The sequence below is a fragment of the Dromiciops gliroides genome, chromosome 2 (assembly GCF_019393635.1).
Source record: "Dromiciops gliroides isolate mDroGli1 chromosome 2, mDroGli1.pri, whole genome shotgun sequence".
In the NCBI taxonomy this organism is placed as follows: domain Eukaryota; kingdom Metazoa; phylum Chordata; class Mammalia; order Microbiotheria; family Microbiotheriidae; genus Dromiciops; species Dromiciops gliroides.
The window spans coordinates 192,627,225-192,649,079 of NC_057862.1; the positions used below are offsets into that span (position 1 = coordinate 192,627,225).

Sequence of the window (21,855 nt, forward strand, 5' to 3'; positions counted from 1 at the left end):
ATGCCCTGTACAACAACATGATAAAGGCTTAAAGCTCGAGGTATTCCCAAGGCAATGCCGAAGATAGTTCAGTCTTTGTATTTGGAATTTAGGCTGCAGTCCTTGTGATTTGGATGGCTCTCAGAGCAGGAGGCACAGGCCTTGCTCTAACCAGACTTGAACAGGAGAATGGCAACCTGGTCCAGGTAGAAGTAGATGAAGTGCTTTGTCTCCTGCGTCACATAGCTGCCAAAGTTCCTCCCCTCAACACAGTGCCGGGTGGGGTTATACGTCTTGTCAAACTCCTTGATATGGGCTGCTATGTCCTTCTATATGTTATACTTCTCCAGGGCCTGGGTGGCACACTCCACGGAGTCCTGCTGCATCTTCTCCGCCATGTCTGCATTTTTGATTACGCGGTCACACATGGTTACCGTGGGTCAGGGGGCGCTGGCGGCTGCGACGGGTCCTGGTGGGAGGGGGCAGCGGCGGCGTGGCTCAGGCACTCTGTCTGACCCGGCAGGTGCTTTCACTGCCTAAGCCATTCCCTAAACATAATTCTTTACATTTGATCCTAGAGATAATAGGGAGCCCCTGGAATTTGTTGAGTAGTAAAGTGACATTGGCAGTTGAGTAGATCGAAGTGGGGAAGGACTTGAGGCAGGGAGGAGACCTGTTGCTACAGGCCAAGTGAGAGGCGATATGTGGTCCAGTTTTCCCTGTGGCGTCGTGTACTATTCTCATTCTTACTAGGATATGTTCATGGGACAGGGATTTTGCAGCCATTGCTTAGGGGAAGGTTAGTCCCTGGGACCTGGGCAGAGTGAGAAGCAGGACTGATGCTTAGTACCAGGCTGGGGCTACTAATGGAGGGATATATTCTTATCTAACAGTACTTGAGGGAAAGTAGGAGGAACAAAGCAGGGGACGGAGGCAGAACTCTCTCCCTCTGTAGGGCCCAAACTCCAGAACACTCTCCTGGGGAATGTAGACGTCACTTTGCACTCACATCCTCGAGGCTCTACTAACTCCGAGTTGTCACCTGAGGCTCCTGAATCTCCCAGTCAGTCTTCCTAGCCTTCCTGGAAGGCCTGGGTTCATGAGGCATCGTGGGGTTTTTGGTGGACAGATGATATAGTCAGAACTCTGCTTTTGGGGGGAAAGAAGAAAATGAGTTGGGAGGTTATAGGATGAGGTCAGCCATGGAGATCTCGCTGATTATTCCTGTACTATCTCTTCCAGATGTGTAGTTGTTTTATTCAATCCCCGGAAGCACAAACAGCACCACATCCTCAACAGTTCCAGGTGAGTAGGCACTGAGCTCCAGGGAATTCAGGAAGAGCCTTCCCCCCTCCATGAGGACTTTGGGGTTAGGCTGGTCTCCTCCTCATCTGGGTAGAGGATCTCTATCCTGTGCATCTTGACCTCATCTCAGTCTCTGTGACCTCTTCTCTCTGGGGGCTGGGTGTTGGGATCTCTCTTGCACTTCTGTCACGGGACCTCCTTTGTTGCTGTAGTCTGGCCAGGTTGTCTGGGTACCAGGTATACCTATACGGGTGCCCAGTTGAACCTGTCCTGGCCCTCAGATGTTTTTCTTTCTGTTGTAGGAAAACCATCACTGCTCTTGCCTTCTCTCCAGATGGCAAGTACCTGGTCACTGGAGAGGTAAGTGACAGGGAGGGAACCAGTAGCACTAGGCCAGGTCTCTTTTACCCTCCCTAAGAGTGACTCCCAGGCCCCTTTGAAGTTTAGCCCTGCTGGCCTGATGCCCAGTTCCCTTTTGTGGCCATCCTTGGATAATGTACCTTGCCCTGTAGGGCCCCCTGCTGGGTGCTTCTTGCCTCCTATTGGGCTATAGTTGGAAGGAAGCAATGTGAGCCAGTGACTTGAACTGTAGAGGAGTATTGTCTGTGTCCCCTTTCGTCTGCCCTTTCTCCGTTCCCATCACCACAGAGGGAGGCCCATAGTGTCAGAGAGTCAGGCTCTCTGCTCTAATATTCACTTAATAAACATTTATTGAGCACTTAGTGCTGTGCTAGATAAATGTTGTCTCTTATTGTTATTTGCTAAGCTCAGGGAGTATGGGAAGATGAAAGGTAAGCTTCAGAAGTATAGGGACACTCGGGAACTTCCAGCAGGGACACAAGTAACTAATGCAGGGCAGAATGTGCTATGGGGCCTGCTTTGGGCAGATATCCACACTCCTCACCTCCAGCTTCCTCCATGCTTCCCTTAGAGTGGGCACATGCCTGCTGTCCGTGTGTGGGATGTGGCTGAGCGTAACCAGGTGGCAGAACTACAAGAACACAAGTATGGCGTGGCCTGTGTGGCTTTTTCCCCCAGCGCCAAGTACATTGTCTCCGTGGGCTATCAGCATGACATGATTGTCAATGTCTGGTCCTGGAAGGTGAGTGGGAAACTGAGGGACATAAGTGTGTAGACCCTGTCGAGGAGCGGCCCAATAGGCAGGTTGGGGCAGGATGGGAGATGATTCTGTTGACCTGGTCTGTTTCTGTCCTGGGCTGCTGCTCTTTGTCACATTCTTAGAAGCAATAGGGACTATAGAAAGAAGCAGTAATATACCAACTTTGGCAGTTGAAGGAGCTATCCCATCCAGAAATCCCTGTGGGAAGGAGTTTTCCAAACTCTTCCACAGAGGGAAGTGTTTTTCCCTATCGATCAGGGATTTTCCTCCAGTCTTTCTATAGGCTCAGAATCTCACCCTTCCTTTAGGCCTTTTAGAGCAGTTTCCTAATGATTGCTTTGGCTCTCTTCCTCAGAAAAACATCGTGGTAGCTTCCAACAAGGTTTCAAGTCGAGTGATGGCTGTGTCCTTTTCTGAGGACTGCAGCTACTTTGTTACTGCTGGCAACCGGCACATCAAATTCTGGTACCTGGATGACAGTAAGACTTCAAAGGTGAGAGTCAGGTTGAAAGGGGCCACCATGTTAGGGGTTACCATGAATTCCATCCCCTGGTTTTCAGTCACACTTAACTGGGAATGGAGCACCCAGACTTAGCCACAGCTTAGGCCAAGGAGTCCTAGATATCTGTGACTTGTATCTTCCCTCCCTGCTGGGGGCATATTCACCCCCTCCTATGTGACTAGGATGGTTGAACATTAGCAATATGTGCCCCTAGGTGAATACCACAGTGCCCTTGCTGGGCCGCTCAGGGCTGCTGGGAGAGCTTCGGAACAATCTTTTTACTGATGTGGCATGTGGCCGAGGCAAGAAAGCAGACAGCACTTTCTGCATCACCTCTTCTGGGCTGCTGTGTGAATTTAGTGATCGAAGGCTATTGGACAAATGGGTGGAACTCCGGGTAAGTGTGGGTCTGACCCCCGAAGGGTCCCAGGCAGGACTGCTGGCTGGCTCATGGGGAGATCTAGTACCTAGAGCAGCTCTCCAAGGGGACCTAAGCCTAGGACCCCTGAAGATCATGACCCCATTGACAACCTGCAAGAAAGGGAAAGAGGCCTTGTGTGGGATGGGAATTTTCCATGACGAAGCAAGACCCAGGGAGCTGGGCCTGGCTCGGCACAGAGCCCCTGGCTAGCTGGGTAACTGGTTCCTTTCTGCTCTCTCCTTCTGCTTTTCCCTTCCTCTACTCAGAATACAGACAGCTTCACAGTAAGTGGTGCCTAGAGTTTCCTTTTCCTTCTCCCCTTTTCTGTTGCTCTTCTGAATCTTTGCCTAGCCCCTCCTGTTTCGGCTTCCTTGTCACTTTCCCTGCTCCTTGCTGCTCTTCCTAGAACCATGCCTGCTGCTTGGCGAGTATTGACTAGGCTGAGCAGAATGTCCTGGGCTTTCTGGATAGCTCTGAAGTGAATGAGCTCCTGCCCCATCTAGTCTTTGCTACTCTGGCAGCTGCTAGAAAGCAGCCAGAGGGGCTCTAGGCAGCAGCAACCATACTTCCTCTTCTCCTTGCCCCGGTTTTGCCATTTTCTCCTGAAAGCAAGTGACCAATTGATGGAAACAAAGGCAAGAAGAGCAGTGGGGGCCATTTTCTTTAGAAGTGAATATATATGGTAGACATATGTCCCAGAGAGAGAGAGAGAGTGAGTGTGTGTGTGTGTGTGTGTGTGTGTGTGTGTGTGTGTGTGTGTGTGTGTGTGTGTGTGTGTGTGTGAGTGGGGGAACATTAGGGGGCCATTATTCACTCTGCCTTTCTCTATGAGAAGTGGGTTTGGCTCTCTTTTTATGACTGAGTGCCTTTTATCTATAGACAACAGTGGCCCACTGCATTTCGGTCAGCCAAGACTACATCTTCTGTGGCTGTGCTGATGGGACCGTGCGTCTGTTCAACCCCTCTAATCTTCACTTCCTCAGTACACTGCCCCGGCCCCATGCCCTGGGGACTGACATCGCCAGCATCACCGAAGCTAGGTGAGTTGTGTCTGCCCTTTTGACTCCTTTCTTTGCTTCTTCTCTTACTGCCTCCTTTTCTCTCGTCTTCTGTTAATTTGTTGTGAGGAGAACATCAGCTTCCCAATGGAGGCCTCTGGGAATGAGCCAGAGATCCCCGTATCCTGCTTCTTTTTTTCCTGGATGACCCATTTCTTTATTCCCTTTATCCTTCATTGCATCAGCTTCTTCCTAACCAGGTTGCCCTATCTCTTCCTTCACAGCCGCCTCTTCTCTGGTACAGCTGATGCCAAGTACCCAGACACCATTGCCCTGACCTTTGATCCTACTAATCAGTGGCTGTCTTGCGTATACAATGACCATAGCCTCTATGTATGGGATGTAAGGGACCCCAAGAAAGTGGGCAAAGTGTACTCAGCCCTTTACCATTCTTCTTGCGTCTGGAGTGTGGAGGTATGTGGTGTGAGGCGGGTTCTGTTTTCTTGAGAGAAAGCCAGGTCATGGATACCCACATGCCCTGGGGTGCACAGATGATAGCACTCTCTGCATGCTATTTCCTCATGTTAAAGACTTTCTCTCCTTTGGGCTCAAGGGATGAACTTGAACTTCCTATATCCGCCTCATATGCCCATTCTCAGGTAGAATTGGAACTGTAGCCCCACGTCCTGTCTCTTCTCCCTCCACTCCAGGTATACCCTGAGGTAAAGGACAGTAACCAAGCCTGCCTGCCCCCCAGCTCCTTCATCACCTGCTCCTCAGATAATACTATCCGCCTGTGGAACACGGAGAGCTCAGGCATCCATGGCTCTGCACTACACCGCAACATCCTCAGTAATGTGAGAACCAAGATTCTCAGGACCCCAGCCCCAAGCTGGGGGCCACTCACCCCGTCCCCCTCTTGGCAAGAGCCTGTTCCTTGTAAGCCGAGCATCCTGCCCCCACAGCCATGTGCTCCAGAAGTCTTCCCTTTCCTTTGGCCACCTATGTTGTACCCACCATGAGGGCAGCATCTCTCCCTCACTTGGATTTCCCCCCAACTAGGACCTGATCAAGATCATCTATGTGGATGGGAACACCCAGGCCCTGCTGGACACAGAGCTGCCAGGGGGTGGAGACAAATCCGATGGGTCATTGGTAGATACCCGTGTTGGAATCCGTTCTGTTTGCATCAGCCCCAATGGGCAGCACCTGGCATCAGGGGACCGGGTAGGGACGCTTAGGTGAGTAAGTCTTGTCATGAGATACGAGCACTGTCCTCACTGCCACAGTGTAGCCTGGGGGAGCTGGTTCCGTGGTGAATACCATATTAGAAGGGCTCTGGCTGGAAAGAGTGAGGGAAGGAAGTGTGCTAACAGGTAAGGGACTTCCTTTCCCATTTACATTTTCTTTCGGTAAGACATTTCCACCTTCTTCCTTGCAGGGTACATGAACTGCAGTCCCTGAGTGAGATGCTGCGGGTCGAGGCCCATGACTCAGAGATTCTTTGCCTGGAATATTCTAAGCCAGACACAGGTGAATGGGGGTGGCCCGGGGTGGCAGCCAGTCCAGGCCCGTACTACTAATTTGAGTCTGGAGCTGAGCAATATTCCACCCCCCCTTCAGAATGGGGAGAATAGTGAGTTTCCCAGTGTTTCTTATCCCTGACGTGCTTCTTCAGGGGCTCTTCTTTGTACTATCTTCTCCCTGCCCCCACCACCCCATATATGTACACATCTTACAAGTCAACTGGGGTAGTCCCCAGACTGTGGGACCGTATGCACTCTGAGTATCTATCCACTGATTGGTAAATTCCTCCTTTGGGCTCTGGTCACAGGTTTAAAGCTGCTGGCCTCAGCAAGCAGAGACCGTCTTATCCATGTACTGGATGCTGGCCGGGAATATAGTTTGCAGCAGACGCTGGACGAACATTCTTCTTCTATCACTTCAGTCAAGTTTGCGGGTAAGATTCAAGGTGGGAGGGCGCCAAGGGGTTTAAAACTTGTCCCAATAGTCCTGTTGCTCCTTAGGGCGGGCCAGAAGGGTCTTCCTGTACGTTGGGTGGAGTGCTGGGCATCAGTCAGGAGCATGGTACAAACTTGATGTTGTTGAGGCTGTCAAGAAGCTGGTGGTCACAACTCACCACAAGGGAAGGGAATTCCTGCAGCGGGGACAGCTAGGGCAGCTAATCTTTCTCCTCCGTAGCAAGTGATGGACAGGTCCGCATGATCAGCTGTGGAGCAGACAAGAGCATCTACTTCCGTACTGCACAGAAGGTAATGGGCCTCAGTGGGGCACAATAGAGAATGGGCACTGATAGCTGCCACAAAGAGCCTCCGTTGGCCTAAGAGCTGCTGTAGGGAGATGGGAGTGAAGGCTCCTAGGGCAGGAGGGTTTCTGAAGGGGGAAGTATTTGGGCCTGGGCCCTGTCCACATGCTGTGTCCCCTACAGTCTGGAGATGGGGTGCAATTTACACGGACGCACCATGTGGTGCGAAAGACAACCCTGTATGACATGGATGTGGAACCCAGCTGGAAATACACAGCCATTGGCTGCCAGGACAGAAATATTAGGTAGGTATCCTCCCCTGAGATGGAGCAGTTCTGTTCACCTGTTCTCCAAAGTACCAGTTATGCACATCAGCTCTAGGAAGCCCTGGTTTTGACCAGAGGCCAGGACTGTGTTGATCCTGTTGCTTCCTCGATTTTCATATTTAGGATTCTCCCTTGTGACCATTACTCTTGGAGGGCATTGCCTGTCTGGGATGGGGTGGGTGGGGAGGACGGGGGAAGAGAGGAAAAGACCCCTCTCTACCACCCAGCCATGTGCTGACCACACCGCCTCCCATAGTATCTGAACTGTGTGGGCCCATGAAATTAAATTCTCTCCTTTCTCTCCTTAGGATCTTTAATATCAGCAGTGGGAAGCAGAAGAAACTCTACAAAGGGTCCCAGGGGGAGGATGGGACCCTCATCAAGGTAAGGAGACCTTTCAGGCTTAGCAGCAGTGCGAGGTTTGGAGGGATCCCTATTCAATGGAGAGTGCTGGGTGCTTTTCTACCCCAGCCTGCCTCTTACCTCCCCCTACCAAATACCTCATCCTTTAGGTTCAAACGGACCCCTCGGGCATCTATATTGCTACCAGCTGTTCAGACAAGAACCTCTCCATTTTTGATTTCTCCTCGGGAGAGTGTGTAGCTACCATGTATGGCCATTCAGGTGAGTTCTTTCTTCCAGCTGGCTTACCCCATCTTCAGCTCCCTTCCTCAAAATGTGGACAGGCTCCTGGTGGGGATTAGAGGAGGCTCATGAACTATATTCTGTCTTCCCCAGAGATTGTCACTGGCATGAAGTTCAGCAATGACTGCAAACATCTCATCTCTGTATCAGGAGACAGGTGAGCAGGAGAAGCTTCCCTTGGGAGAAGGCCATCTTTCTCACCACAGCTTCTCTTCTGATAGCTTCTGGTCCATTTGTCTGAATGGGCGGCCTTTGTCCGTCTCTCACACGTAAAACTTGATCTCACCTCTGTGTGCTTTTGTGCTGGCTCTTGTCCTCACCTAGAAACCACTCCACCCCACCCTCGTCCCCATCTCATAGAATCCCTCTCCAAGTTCAGCCATCCTCTATGTGAGGCTCTAAACTGCTGTTGCCTTCCCTGTCCCCATCAAGTTGTCTCGTATTAATTTCGTTTGTCTTGTATAAACGCACATATGTATTTGTCATTTCCTCTGACATAACACAAGCTCCTTCAGAAGGAGGACTTTCAGTTTTACCTTTGTCTCCCTGGTGCCTATCACAGTTTCTGGATCATAGCAGGTGCTTCCTAAGTGTTTAATGGTTAATTGATTGGTTGACTTGATATCTTCAGCCCTATTCTGAATCGGTGCCATCTTGCCCACCAGCCCTGGGAGAGTTTCATGATAATGTTGCCCATCCTTTAGATTCTGCCTCATCTCTACTCCCTCCCCTTATTCTTCTTATAATTCTGCCCTTAGCTGCATCTTTGTGTGGCGCTTGAGCTCCGAGATGACCATCAGCATGCGGCAACGTTTGGCTGAGCTTCGGCAACGCCAGCGAGGGGGCAAGCAGCAGGGGCTGTCATCCCCTCGAAGGGCCTCTGGACTCAGCCGGTAAGGATCATGGGAAAGGGGTGTGTTTGGGAGCTGCTTATTGCCTCTCCATGATCTTGCCCACATTTACTCCTCTCTTCATCTCATGGCCTGGGCCATCATGTGAACACCTCCTTCTCAGACCCCGACCGTCTCATTTGGCTTCCTCCAATACTGATCACTTTCTCTTCTAACAACCTTCCCTTGTCTCTGTCTCTGTCCCTGCTCCTGGGATCCCTATTGATTTTAGTCGAGAGGCCCCTCCAGTGCTTTCTCCAGTACCAGCCCTTTCCTCAGACAGTGACAAAGATGGGGAAGATGAGGGCACTGAGGAAGAAGAGCTGCCAGCTTTGCCCATTCTTGCCAAGGGCGCCAAGAAAGATCCAGGTATGTGTCTCCTGGGTGTAAAGGAAGAACGTAGATGGGGCCCAGATGAAGTAATACAGGGGTTCCCAGTCTGGGATTTACACACCCCAGGAAGAATAAAAGCTTTTCAAGGAGGTACAACTATTATTTGGTAACTATTATCCTATTGAAATGAATGAATCTCTTTTATCTCTTATGTCCATATGCATGGTTAACTCTCCAACTTATCTCCTTTAATATTGTCTGGGAACCACAAGACTTACTAGAAGAAAAAAGGGACTGGGACCAAAAAAATTTGGGAAGCCCTGAAATTATGGGAATATGGGGGCATCAGGATGAGCTGAAAGATCTCAGATATCACGATGCAGAAGCAAATAGGATGTTTCTTTTGGGGTTAGAGAAGTCAAAGTTGAGGTTGAAAGTTGGTTGAGCTTGATATTGCTCAGCATTCCCCAGAGCCCTGTCCCATTAATTCTTCCCCCTTGACAGCTTCAGCTCGAGGTCCAGCCCTGCCCCGAAGCCTGTCCCACTGGGAAATGAGTCGGGTGAGTGCCTCTTGCTAATGTTTATTTACAACAGCACTGATCACAGATTGAGGGTAAGAATCAGTTCCAAGTGGGAATCCCCACCCCTTTTCCTTTCTGTGGGCACAATCAGCTCTGGCCTAGTAGGGCTGGAAGAACAGAAGCGATCCAGTTAGTTGGCCCTTCAGGGGCACAAGTTGTAAGTAGTTGGTCAGGAAGAGGGTCAGAAATGCCAAGAGCCCTGGGAAATTGAAGGTTCCGTAGAAACTCCAGGTCTGGAATTCCCAAGGCAGGACCTAACCCTTCTTCTGACCCTCTATTTCCTTAGGCTCAGGAGGGAGTAGAATTCCTGGACCCAGCTCCTGCCACCAGCCAAGGTCCCCGAAGACGAGGACGGTGGGCCCAGCCAGGTGTAGAACTAAGCGTCCGCTCCATGTTGGACCTTAGGCAGTTGGAGACACTGTCCTCAGCACCTCGGCCACCCAGCCAGGAATCTCTGGCACAGGAGTCCCTGACTCAGGCCCCGCCTGTCCTGGAGAAACCTAGCCAACAGGCCCCTGTGGATGCCCATCCCAGCCAGGTAAGGTACCTTTCCCGGTTGACCACCAAGATCCACATCAGCCTTACCTGACACCTGAAGTCTGGGGCTCTTTCATCTTATTTTCAGGTACAGATTCAGATTGGAACATATCTGGATCTGGTACCTAACATGAAACAAATTTTTCCCCATTTTCAGCCCCCTGAAGTGATAAGGTATAATAAGTAATGGCTTTGGGGATGGGCATCCATAGGATATAAAAGAGTACAGTTTTTCCAGTAGCTTGAAAACATACAGATATAGCTCTAGCTGGTATCTTGCCCATAAATCTGCCTCCAGATTCACTATCTGCGCTGTGGTTCACATCCGGGACCAGGGGGTACTTAAGTGTCTCCTCAGGATTAGCGTGGTCCAAGCTTCTTCCCAGCCTTCCATCCCTCTCTGAGGACCCCTTCTCATGTCAGGAAACTCGACTCTGGCCTTTTTCATGTTTCTAGAATGGCGGTATTCCCCGACCCCTGACTTCCAAGCCTTGTTCCTGTTCTCAAGTGATCCAAATGATTTCTCAGGAAGAGGGGGTCTTCACTCAAGAGTTGGAGCAAATAAACAATGAAGATGGCATTGTCTATCCAGAGCCAGGCAATTGCCCTCCCCTTGATACCAGGCAAGGACTCTCCTCTGTCCTATCCAGTCCTCATGGGGCAATGCCTTCCTTACCCCTCTAGTTCCTCTGGAATCTTTCTCAAGTTGGTTTCAGATGTGTATATGGGATATATGGGAGGTTGGATCTCTATTTAGTTCTCCCCAAGCCTGTACTTCCCCAAAATAATAGGCCCAAGTGATAGTCTGCCATCTTCTCAGAGATGAGGAAGGAAGTTAGCATCCTAACAAAGTGGTTAATCACTTCTCCTTCCTCTCATTCTCCATACTCACTGGGTCTTGTCCCCTGGCAGTGAGTTCCAGGCACAGGCCCTTCCCCATGGACCACTGGGTAGAGTGTACCCGAGTAGCAGAGGCACTGAGAAACACAGCCCTGATAGTGCCTGCTCTGTGGATTATAGCAGCAGCCGCCTCTCCAGCCCAGAGCATCCCAATGAAGGTAAGAAGACTATTCATCCTAAAGCCCATGGTCCCTAGAGCGTCCTCAGTGGGCAGAGGGAGCATGCAGATGGAAAAAAGGTTAAACCTTGGGGCCAGGACAACACTGGGAACGCTGAATGATGGGATTGAAGTAAGATATGGGTGTAGTATATCCTCTCCTCCCACCCCTCCCCCCCTTTCCCTAGACTCTGAGAGCACAGAGCCCCTGAGTGTGGACGGAATCTCCTCAGACCTTGAAGAACCAGCTGAGGGGGAAGAGGAAGAGGAGGAAGCAGAGGAGGATGGAGGAACTGGCTCTGGTGGGCTTCAGGGAGGCAGCCCCCATACTCCTGACCAGGAACAGTTCCTCAGACGGCACTTTGAGACCCTAGCCAATGGGGCTGCTCCAGGTGTGGCCAGGGGACCAGGGCCCTGGTCACAATAACCTTTGATCCATTCCCAGTCTACCTGAGAGAGAGAGAACTCAAGGGAAGAAAGAAAGACCTGAGGGCAGAGCATGTCCTAGGATTTCTCTTCCAGAGAGCAGGGGCCCAGGGGTGGATGGGAGTTTCCCCCAGGGTTTCCATGTTTCTGTGTCACAGAAGGGTGAATCTGGGTCCTGAGGGCTGGGAAGTGGTACTCAGGCTTGTGCCTAGCTCTTACTGGTATTCAGGGCACGTAGCAGGAGCTTAACAAGTGCTTGTTGACCGTCTGACTTACTGTCTGTCTCCATGACAGGTGGCCCAGGCCGACCCCCAGAGAGGTCAGAACCTCAAAGCATATCATCCCGGTTCCTGTCACAGGTGCAGACACCTACACTCAGGTATTTCATTCTCATCTTAGACGCACCCAGACTAAGCTTGAAGCCCTAGATCCCTTCATCTCCTCACTGGCCCTAGAAACAGAGAAGTAAAAACCTCTGTCTGTGGCTCTGCTTAGGAAGTGATTAGAAATGAGCCGGTCCTTTGAAACCCCCAAGTCTGGTGTCAGGCATTTTTGTAGCACTCAGGGCTTTTGTGTCCCCATGCTCGAGCCTTATTATGCTGCCCTACCCCTCTCTTCAGCAGAGAAGGGCTTGCCCTTTGCCCTGCTGATCCCCAAAGAGTAGTCAAAATGGAGCTTGGGTGGCCTCTGCCCGTGGGCAGGAGCTGGCACATGCGGGGAGGCCATTGAGTTCTCTTCACATTCTCAGCTTGGCTCTGTCCCGTCTTGTTCCTCTAGGGAGCTGTCTCTTTCTTCCTCGAGACCAGTCCTACCCCAGAGACCCATCAGAGTGCTCCAGGCCTCCAGTGAGAAGCCTAGCAGTGGAGCCACCAGCCCCCCAGGAGTCCCACCAGAGGCAGAGCCGATTCCTGGTGGCTCTGACCCCCAGCCTGTGGCCCCTGTTCTCCGACGGCGCCGCCTGAACCTGGATAGCAGCTGGATACACAAGAAGACTGCCTTACCTGGCTCTGGCGGTGGCCTCCAGAAAGCCCAGTCGGTGCATAACCTAGTGTCACGAGGTGAGGGACTCAGCTTGATGTGGTTCCCTCAGATATTTGAGCTTGGGGAGTTCCCAGGGGTAGGAGAGTCTGACATTCACTGGGGGTTATCCCTGTACCAGCCCTTGGGGCCTTCCAAGCCTCTGGATGTTCCCTAGGCTTGGGCTCAAAGCTGTGACCTTTTGGGCTAGCTTTGCTCCAGCTTAGCCTTAGTTATGTTTGTTTCTACAGATGAGCCACCTCTACCTGGTCCAGTCCCCCTACAGCACAGTGACATCCAAGAAGGACTGGGCTCTCTAACCCAGGCTGACAGTCGTCCAACTCGGCCTCGTTCTTACCTGAACCCCACTACCAGCTCCATGGCTAAAATGTCTCGTAGCACCTCTGTGGGGGAAAACCTAGGCCAGGGGGAACTGGCTGAAACTCAGGTCCCCAACCCCATCAGGATCACATCCATCAGCAAACTGGCCCTGCCAAGCCGGGCTCACCTTGTTCTGGACATTCCCAAGCCACTGCCAGACCGGCCCAGCCTGGCTGCTTTCTCCCCTGGGGCAAAGGGCCGGGCCTCTTGTGAAGCTCAACAGCTTGGCTCCCCAGGGGGCCTGGGGAAAAAGTCAGCTACACCAGAGGGGCGGGCCTGCCTGGGGGAGGGCACCATTCTCACACCCAGGACAGAGTGCCAGGATCAACCTGGGCCCCAAAGCTCCTGTGCCCAGGAACTACCAGCCACATGCCTCCCCCGAGGGCCTGAGAACTTGCAGCCCCCATCCCCAGAGAAGACCCCCAGCCCCATGGAACCTTCCAGGCCAGGGGCTTCCCTGAGCCAGGACTCAGGTGTGCATAGCTCCTCACATCTCATCTCCTGTCCCCTTCCCCTTCTCTTGTTTCTGTTGGCCACTCTCCGGCTCCATCCCATTTCTGTGCATCCAGCCTCTGCTGTGTCTCGTCCTGTCTGCTCCTGTCTCGTTCCATAAGTCACTCCCTTGATGGTGAGACCCTCCTGCTGAACACCGTGTTCTCCCTGTGCCTGCCTTGTCCACCTCAGTGCCAACTGAGCTCTGGGATTGGCCCCTTTCACATAAGCCTCTTGTACTGGGGTGGGGCTGATAAGGGGATGGTTTAAGAGGGGGAATAGTCCCCAAAAGAAGGGTCCGTGGCCTTGCCTGTGAGCCGGAGCAGGTAGCTGAGGTTGGCAGAAGGGCTGGGTGCAGCTCTGGAGTCCCTCAGCTTTGGGGGTTTGGGGGTAGAAGGCCTAGAAGGAAAGCTTCTAGGGATTCACACCGCAGCATCTGTCCCTCCCAGAACCAGTGCCGATGGTGAGCATGGAACAGTGCCAGCGCCTTGTGGCAGAGCTCCGGAGCAGCATGCACCAGGCTGTTCAACTGTATCGGTTGGTGAGTGACACCCGAGGGAGCAATTAGAATTCTCCTCTTCTTGGCAGAGTGATAATGTCTATTATTCGTCTTAACAGTTGGCTAGTAATTATACTTCAGGAAAGAGTAGAATGGAACAGGGAAATGGGTCGGGCAACAAGGACGTCCTAGAGAAAGTTGAAAAAGATATTTGACAAAAGTCTTAAGGGTTCAAGTTGGGTAATGATTTATTTCCTCACCCAGGGAGTCAAGGATCAGGTCAGGATCCATGGCGGGGCCAGGGTAACTACAGAGTGGAAGTTCTGCACAGCTTGAGCTATAACCAGGTCTCAATTAGTGTGAATAACAAATCTCTGAAGAGGTTGGGATACTCAGATTTGCACAGCATAGGTCTACTAGGCTGGATCAAATTACCCTATTTTACATAATTAAAACTTCAAATAGTGTGAATTTGAATGTGTGCCATACCCTCTGACCTGTCAGCAGTGAGCATCCACCCTGGAAAAGAAGCCCTGAGTAGGTATCCCAACAGCTTCCCATGCAAAGCCAATTTCCCTTGACCTTCTGTGAAGGGGTGGGAGTGATAGGGTGGATAGGTTTCTGTCGCCATTTTGGTTTTCTGCTGGCTACAGTCAGTTGCACAAAGGTCATGTCTTTGCATTATGAAATGCCCCCTTCCACCAGGTGCTAAATGCTAGTTCAGTGATATCCTTAATGTCATCTCCTAAATCCACATATAAATAGCTCCAGTCCCCTTCAGATACTTCTCCATTCTCTCCACTTTTGTTCCGGCTTCTGTTGAAGTAGGAGCCACTCTCTTTGCCAAGACCAGCCCTCCCTCCACTTGGACCATCACCCCTCTCCTTGACTCTTGACCATCTCTTACCCCTCCATATCCAATCAATGCCAAGTTTTTTCTGCCTTCCCAACATTTCTCTGACCCATTCCCTTCTCTCCGCTTACTCTGCTACCATCAGGTCCTCATCACCTCTTACATTGACTATTATGATACCCCCCTGCAATTGGTCTCCCTGCAGGCTTTTTCTTTTCACAATTCTACCCTCCACACAGCTGCCAAAATCTTTTTTTTTTCTTTTTGGCGGGGCAATGGGGCTTAAGTAACTTGCCCAGGGTCACACAACTAGTGCCAAGTGTCTGAGGCCGGATTTGAACTCAGGTCCTCCTGAATCCCTACTGCACCACCTAGCTGCCCCCCCAAATCTTCTTAAAACAGGTTTGACTGTAAAATTCCTCTGCTCAAGAAGCTTCTGTGGCTCTCTAGTGCCTCTAGGTTAAGATATAAACTCCTGGTATTAAATGTTTTTTTTTTTTTTAAATTTTTGCAGGGCAATGAGGGTTAAGTGACTTGCCCAGGGTCACACAGCTAGTAAGTGTCAAGTGTCTGAGGTCGGATTTGAACTCAGGTCCTTCTGAATCCAGGGCTGGTGCTTTAACCACTGCACCACCTAGCTGCCCCTAAACTCCTGGTATTTAAAGACATTCTGCCTACAGTCTCCTACCTTTATCAGCTGATTTTACCTGATTATACCCTCTGTGTTCTTTTGTTTCTTTTGTTTGCTCCTCCTGTACACATCATGCCAAATATGTAAAGGCCTCAGCCTTTGCACACTCCCACCCTTTGGATTCCCAGCTTCCTTCAGGGTTTAGTTCCCACAACACCACCTCTTAATCCAAGGTCTTTTCAAAGTTACTTTGTATTGACTTGTCCATGTCTGCACCCTGCAGAGAGCCTTAGGGGATGGAACAGTTACTGAGTCAGTGTTTGTTGAAGGAATCAAAGGCATTTTATTGAGGTTTCTTTGGCTGTTGGCCCTTGGGTTTATCATGGTCATTCTCCAGATAACTTTTGTTTTTAGAGTCCTCTCTTGATCTGCAAGAAAACAAGTTACTGGGAGCCTTCTGAGCATAAAGCTTTATGCTAAGCCCTGGGGACAATACAAAGCTAAAAGTCTTCCCTCTGAATTCACTTGCCACAATTGCAGTGGTGCTCTGTTGTGCCTGTTTTTGTCACACACACACACACACACACACACACACACATGTCTACATATGTATGTATATGTATTTGTTTAGCTGTTGGGTGGCGAGGTGGGAAGTATCACAGCTTCTTCCACCAAAGAGGGATAACTTTCAGCTCACAGATGTTTTTCTCCTGCACCAGTAGTTAGAATGCAATCTTAACTTTATCCTTTTTGGACAGTGTAACTAGTCTCTTTCCTATGTGTATATGCCAAATACATAAATATGTAAACCATATACATAACACATGTATTATGTATACATGTATACAGACCATTCTTGCTTTATGTAAATTCACATGATGCAAATTTGAGGGGTGGAGGCCAGTGCAGCTCTGGGCTAGGGGTCCTCCAGTTAACTGAAGCTACTTGGGAGATAGGGGGGTGGAGGGCTAAGGGAGAGGGAGTTCTGCAGAACCATCACTTAATATTTCTTTTTTTTAAATATAATTTTATTTTCCAAAATATATGTAAAAACAAAATTTTAACATCAATTTTAAAAACTTTGTGTTCCAACTTCTCTCCCCCCCCCCATTCGTACCCCCCACCCACAAGAACTCAAGCAATTCAAAATAAGTTATACATGAGTAGTCATGGAAAAATTCTCATATTAGCTAGTTGTGAGAGAAAACAGTCAAAAAAACCCCAAAACTTCAGATTAAGAAATTGTCAGAGGAAAAGAAAAAAAATTTTTAATGTGTTTCCATCTGTTTTCAGATACTATCAGTTCTTTCTCTGCAGATGGGCTGCAATCTTCATAAGTCCTTCAGGGTTATACTGGATCATTGCCTTGCTGAAAATAACCACATACTTCCCAGCAGATCATCTCCCACTATTGCTGTTATTTTGTATCCAGTACATTTCACTCTGCTTCAGTTCATGTAGGTCTTTCCAGGTTTTTCTGATAGTATTCTGTTCATCATAACCTGTATATAGTACCTTTAAGCTTGACAGAGAATTTTCTTCATAAAAGCCCAGCAAAGTAGGTACCATATGTTTTGCCATTATAATCAATCATCATAACTATTTCCCTCCATCCCACTCTCTTCCCATGACATTTACTCTCTCTTCTTTTTACCTATTCCTCCTCAGAAGTGTTTTACATCTGACTATCCTCTCCCTCACTCTGCACTCCCTTTTTTCATCCTTCCTTATCTTCTTCCTCTCCTATTTTCCTGCAGGATTAAATAGATTGCTCCTCCCAATTGGGTATGAAAGCTATCCCCTGCATGAGCCCACTCCAATGAGATCAGGGTCCCTAAGCTAATTCTTTGTTCTAAATTGTTCTTCCTCCTTCCCTCCTCAACCCTCCCTATGAGATCAAGCAATTCAATATGTCATACTGGTGCAGTAACGCAGAACATCTTCATCTTCCTTGAAAGTGTCTTGCTTTTTACTGCTCTCTCTCCCAATCTGCCCTTTCCTCCTTCCCCTCTTTCCCCCTCCCCTCAGGGCAAAAATATATTACTATACTTACTTGAGTATATATGTTAGTCCTTCTTTGAGCCAATTCTGATGATATTAAGGTTCACTCACTCCCCAGCTCCTTCCCCCTCTTCTCCCTCCTCCACAAGCTTTTTTCTTGTTTCCTTCATGTGAACTACCTCTCCCCAGACCATCTCTCCCCTTCTCCCTCCCCCAGTTTATTCCTCCTACACCTCAACCCTATTTTAATGATGTCATCATGGATTAATTAGGTGGCACAGTGAACAAAGCACCAGCCCTGGACCCAGGAGGCCCCAAGCCCAGATCTAGCCCCAGACATAAGATACCCCACCCTGTCTGCCCTACAAAGAACAAAACATAAATGCTTTACAGATATCCCTTCATATTCAGTTCAGCCCTGTCTTCTGTGAATTGCTTACTGAGATAGTTCTTAAGATTTCAAAGTATTATCTTCCCATATAGGAATGTTAACAGTTTGATCTTTTAATATTCCTCACAAAGTCTTTTTCCTGTTTACCCTTTTATGCTTCTTCAGGGTCTTGTATTTGAAAGTCAAATTTTCTATTCACTTCAGGTCTTTTCATCACAAATGCTTGAAAGACCTCTTTCTCATTGAAATCCCATTTTTGCCTCTGAAAAATTATACTCAGTTTTGCTGGGTATGTGATTTTTGGCTGAAGTCCCAGTTCCTTTGCCCTCTGAAATATCATATTCCATGCCCTCTGGTCCTTTAATGTGGAGGCTGCTAGATCTTGCTTTATCCTTATTGGAGCTCCACAGTATTTGAATTCCTTTTTTCTAGCTGCTTTTGCAGTATTTTCTCCTTGACCTGGGAGTTCTGGAATTTAGCTATAATATTCCTGGAGGTTTTCCTTTTGGGATCTCTTTCAGGAGGTGATCGGTAGATTCTTTCAATTTCTATTTTAGCTTCTGCTTCTAGAATATCCGGGCAATTTTCCCTCACAATCTCTTGGAGGATGGTGTCTAAGCTTTTGTTTTGGTCATGGTTTTCAGGTAGTCCAATGATTTTCAAATTATCTCTCCTAGGGGGCAGCTAGATGGCGCAGTGGTAAAGCACTGGCCCCAGATTCAGGAGTACTTGAGTTCAGGTCCGGCCTCAGACACTTGACACTTACTAGCTGTGTGACCCTGGGCAAGTCACTTAACCCTCATTGCCCTGCCAAAAAACAAAACAAAAAAAACAGATTATCTCTCCTAGATTTATTTTCTAGGTCAGCTGTTTTTCCAAGGAGATATTTCATATTGCCCTCTATTTTTTTCATTCAGTTGGATTTGCTTTACTGTGTCTTGGTTTCTCATAAGGTCACTAGCTTCCATTTGTTCAGTCCTAATTCTTAGGCAGTTATTTTCATCAGACAGTTTTTTAATCTCCTTTTCCATTTGGCTTTTCAAACTGTTGACTTTTTTCTCATGACTCTCCTGCATTGCTCTCATTTCTCTTTCTATTCTTTCCTCCTTTTCTCTACATCTTCTTTCTATTTCTCCTACTTTCTCTTCAAAGTCCCTTTTGAGAACTTCCATGGCCTGAGACCAGTTCATATTTTTCTTGGAAGCTTTGGATGTTGGAGCTTTGACCCTGTTATTATCTTCTTCTGAGGTTGTATTGTGGTCTACCTTAGCCCCAAAGAAGTTTTCAGTGGTCTTCTGCTTTCTCTGCCTACTCATCCTGACTTGCTATTTCTTGGCTTTTAACTCCTTCTTAAAGTGTGGCTCTGCTTCCAGGACACACTTCAAGCTACAGCGTGGCCCGGGCGATGGTTGGGCTTCTTCTAAGCCTGCCTGGCCTCGCTTTCATTTGATTTTAAACTCTCCACTGGGGAGTGGGGGGGTGGGGGAGGCTGCTTCTCAGCTCTGCTCCTGTTCTCAGCTTCAGAGGGTCCCAGGTGTTTGGGGTTGAGGCGGGGCAGGTTTTAATCTCACCTGGCCTGTTCTCAGGTCCGGAGATAACCTCAGGCCTATTTACTAAGAAACCAACCAGCAAAGCTTTCTATGGTGTGGTTCTCAGCTTCCAATGAGACTGCTCCCCTGCTCACCTCCCCGACCTGGGCCTTCAGCCACTCAGGATTTCTTCCTGGTTGCCTGCTGGGGTGGGACAGTCGAATCCTTCCTCCCTAGTCCACTGGTACCCCTGCACTTATACCCCAAGGCCAGCCGTTCAGCCTGACAGCTCGCTGGGTTCCAGAAGACGCCTGTGCTGCAGCCGATTCCGAGGCACTGGGGCAAATTCCTCAGGCAGGTGTCTGATGTGTGGACCTGACTGTGGGGTTAGGCTTTATTTGTGGCCCAGCACGGCCCCCTAAAATCTATCTATAGCTGGAGAAAACTCTCAGCCAGTATTTTTGTGTTTTTCTGCCCCAAGGGTTATTTTATTGCTATTTTGGGGGCGATTGTATCAGGAGCCCTGTGCATTTAATGTTTTTCCTCTGCCATCTTGGCTCCACCCCCCCATCACTTATCTTAAGTGAGAACCTTCTGTCTATATACTTATATACATATATTTGTGCATGTAATCTATTTTGTATATATACGTATATTGGTGCACATCAGCATCATTTCTCTAACTTATGGTCTTAGAGAGTTTAGAGCAGAAGTGGCAAATTCAAAGCTCGCAACCCCAGTGCAGCCCAAAACAGATGAAAATGTAATTGGGAAGTGTTAAATAAAATAAATAAAAATACACTGCAACATAGAAAATGTCCATTTGTGGTTTTCTAAGTCAGTACATGGCCAGTTGGTATCCATTTATTTCTCTTTGAGGTTGATGCCACTTGGCTTTGAGCACTTAAGATAAGTGACTTGCCCAGGGTGACACAGCCAAGATATGTTAGCTACAGACCTTGAATCCAGATCTTCCTGCCTCTGAAGCCAGTGCTTTATCTACTATACCTTACTGCCCCTTATAACTGCTATAAATTATATACACATTTACCTCTAAATTTCCCATGAGTGGGAAAGCTAGTAAGGAAATGCTTAGATTTTGAGGGTTGTTTGCCAAATCCAGCACTTGGGATGCTTGTATGTGAACCATACTGAAGAGCTCCTGGGTTTGGGGGCATGCCAGTAGAGTGGTCAAGGAATATCTGGGTAGACTCTTGGACAAAATACTGGCTCATATCCTGCATAGTAGTTGTGCTAATATATTTGGTTTTGATCTTTTTTCTTTTGCTTCTTTGAAGCAAAAAACAAAGGGATTAGGCTCTATTTCCATCAGCAAATTTAGTAACCATGGTAACTCTGCCTTCAAGTCATTTATGAAAATGTTGAATAGGACTAAGAAAAGATCTATGGGACATCCTGTAAAGAATGCTAGCTATTAAGATATGATTCTTTATATGCATATATAGAACGAGAGAGAGGGAGAGAGATTGAGAGATTTGAGTATAAGTGAGTTTAGGCTTGATGTAAGGACAGACTACCAGCCAGCCTTGAGATAGTCAATTCCCCTTCATTAGAAATCTCCAAATAAAGGCCACATCACCATTTGTTCAGGATGTTGTAGGAAGGATTCTTTTTTAGATATGGATTGAACTAAATCACCCTGAGTCCTAACAACTTGAGAATTCTGTGATTCTTATTCTGATTCTGTATACCCAAATTTCTACAAAGCATTTGATAAGTCTCTCATACTGACCTTTTAGATAAGATGGAGAGATATAGGCTAGATGATGAAACAAGTGGATTTGAAACAAGTTGAATGATGGAATCCATCAAGTTGTTTGTGGGTTAATGTCAACTTTGAGTGAGGTATCTATATAACAAATGCAAATGTTCAAAAGTTGATCACCATAGAGCTGTAATAGGTCATACAGGCCATCTATTCCAACTCTCTTATTTTACATATGAGAAAATTGAGATGTGCTTGTGCAAAGGCACACAAGTAGAAGCCGGTTACAAATGAGTGACAGGATTTTTTAACCTAGGTCCTCTAAATCCAGGGTTCTGATTCACTATGCAAAGAGTACAAAGCACACTTATTTTTTTAAATCTTTAGTTAACAAGCATTTATTGTTTTGTTTTGAATTAAAATTCAATTTTATTTTCAGTTCCAAAATCCCTCCCTTCTTGCCTCCCTCTTCCCCATGGAGAAATCAAATAAATAAAACCTATTACAAACATGTACACTCAAGCAAAACAAATTCCTGCATTAGTCATGTTTGCCCTGCTCCCAAACCCTCCAAAAAATAGAAATAAAGGATGGCTCCATCTGCTCTATTGAGCATTATTTTTCTTTTCTTGAGGTGAGTAACTTGTTTCATCATGAGGTCTCTGGAAATGTGGTTGGCCACTCTGTTGATCAGAGTTCTAAATCTAAAGTGCTTCATAAAATAATGTTGTTGTTATATAAATTATCCTCCTGGTTCTGCACATTTTACTCTGCAACAGTTCATACAAGTCTTCTAAGTTTCTCTGAAACCTTCCCCTTCATCATTTCTTACAACACAGTAGTAACCCATTACATTCATATACCATAACTTAGTCATTCCCCATTGGTGGGAACCCTCTTAGTTTCCTATTCTTTGACACCACAAAAAGAGCTTTTATAAATATTAAAT

General features: G+C 48.1%; 1 protein-coding gene and 1 pseudogene across 3 annotated transcripts in view; one reads left to right on the forward strand and one right to left on the reverse strand.

Moving 5' to 3' along the window:
* MAPKBP1 (mitogen-activated protein kinase binding protein 1) overlaps nucleotides 1–21,855 on the forward strand; it is a 77,446-nt gene that overhangs the window by 50,656 nt on the left and 4,935 nt on the right. Inside the window, exons 4-31 of one of the 3 annotated variants that reach the window (XM_043984654.1) lie at nucleotides 1,222–1,284; nucleotides 1,587–1,644; nucleotides 2,216–2,386; nucleotides 2,760–2,897; nucleotides 3,121–3,303; nucleotides 3,594–3,611; nucleotides 4,207–4,367; nucleotides 4,610–4,799; nucleotides 5,036–5,182; nucleotides 5,388–5,566; nucleotides 5,767–5,858; nucleotides 6,160–6,285; nucleotides 6,528–6,598; nucleotides 6,775–6,896; nucleotides 7,226–7,301; nucleotides 7,430–7,541; nucleotides 7,656–7,719; nucleotides 8,321–8,455; nucleotides 8,685–8,821; nucleotides 9,290–9,345; nucleotides 9,653–9,904; nucleotides 10,360–10,526; nucleotides 10,816–10,961; nucleotides 11,149–11,352; nucleotides 11,681–11,765; nucleotides 12,164–12,444; nucleotides 12,655–13,257; nucleotides 13,726–13,817. In XM_043984654.1, coding sequence (XP_043840589.1) covers nucleotides 1,222–1,284; nucleotides 1,587–1,644; nucleotides 2,216–2,386; nucleotides 2,760–2,897; nucleotides 3,121–3,303; nucleotides 3,594–3,611; nucleotides 4,207–4,367; nucleotides 4,610–4,799; nucleotides 5,036–5,182; nucleotides 5,388–5,566; nucleotides 5,767–5,858; nucleotides 6,160–6,285; nucleotides 6,528–6,598; nucleotides 6,775–6,896; nucleotides 7,226–7,301; nucleotides 7,430–7,541; nucleotides 7,656–7,719; nucleotides 8,321–8,455; nucleotides 8,685–8,821; nucleotides 9,290–9,345; nucleotides 9,653–9,904; nucleotides 10,360–10,526; nucleotides 10,816–10,961; nucleotides 11,149–11,352; nucleotides 11,681–11,765; nucleotides 12,164–12,444; nucleotides 12,655–13,257; nucleotides 13,726–13,817 — 4,129 coding nt within the window. The remainder of the gene's footprint in view (nucleotides 1–1,221; nucleotides 1,285–1,586; nucleotides 1,645–2,215; nucleotides 2,387–2,759; nucleotides 2,898–3,120; nucleotides 3,304–3,593; nucleotides 3,612–4,206; nucleotides 4,368–4,609; nucleotides 4,800–5,035; nucleotides 5,183–5,387; nucleotides 5,567–5,766; nucleotides 5,859–6,159; nucleotides 6,286–6,527; nucleotides 6,599–6,774; nucleotides 6,897–7,225; nucleotides 7,302–7,429; nucleotides 7,542–7,655; nucleotides 7,720–8,320; nucleotides 8,456–8,684; nucleotides 8,822–9,289; nucleotides 9,346–9,652; nucleotides 9,905–10,359; nucleotides 10,527–10,815; nucleotides 10,962–11,148; nucleotides 11,353–11,680; nucleotides 11,766–12,163; nucleotides 12,445–12,654; nucleotides 13,258–13,725; nucleotides 13,818–21,855) is intronic. The other 2 variants (XM_043984656.1, XM_043984655.1) reach the window with 2 other exon arrangements.
* On the reverse strand, nucleotides 147–407 carry LOC122741310 (annotated as a pseudogene).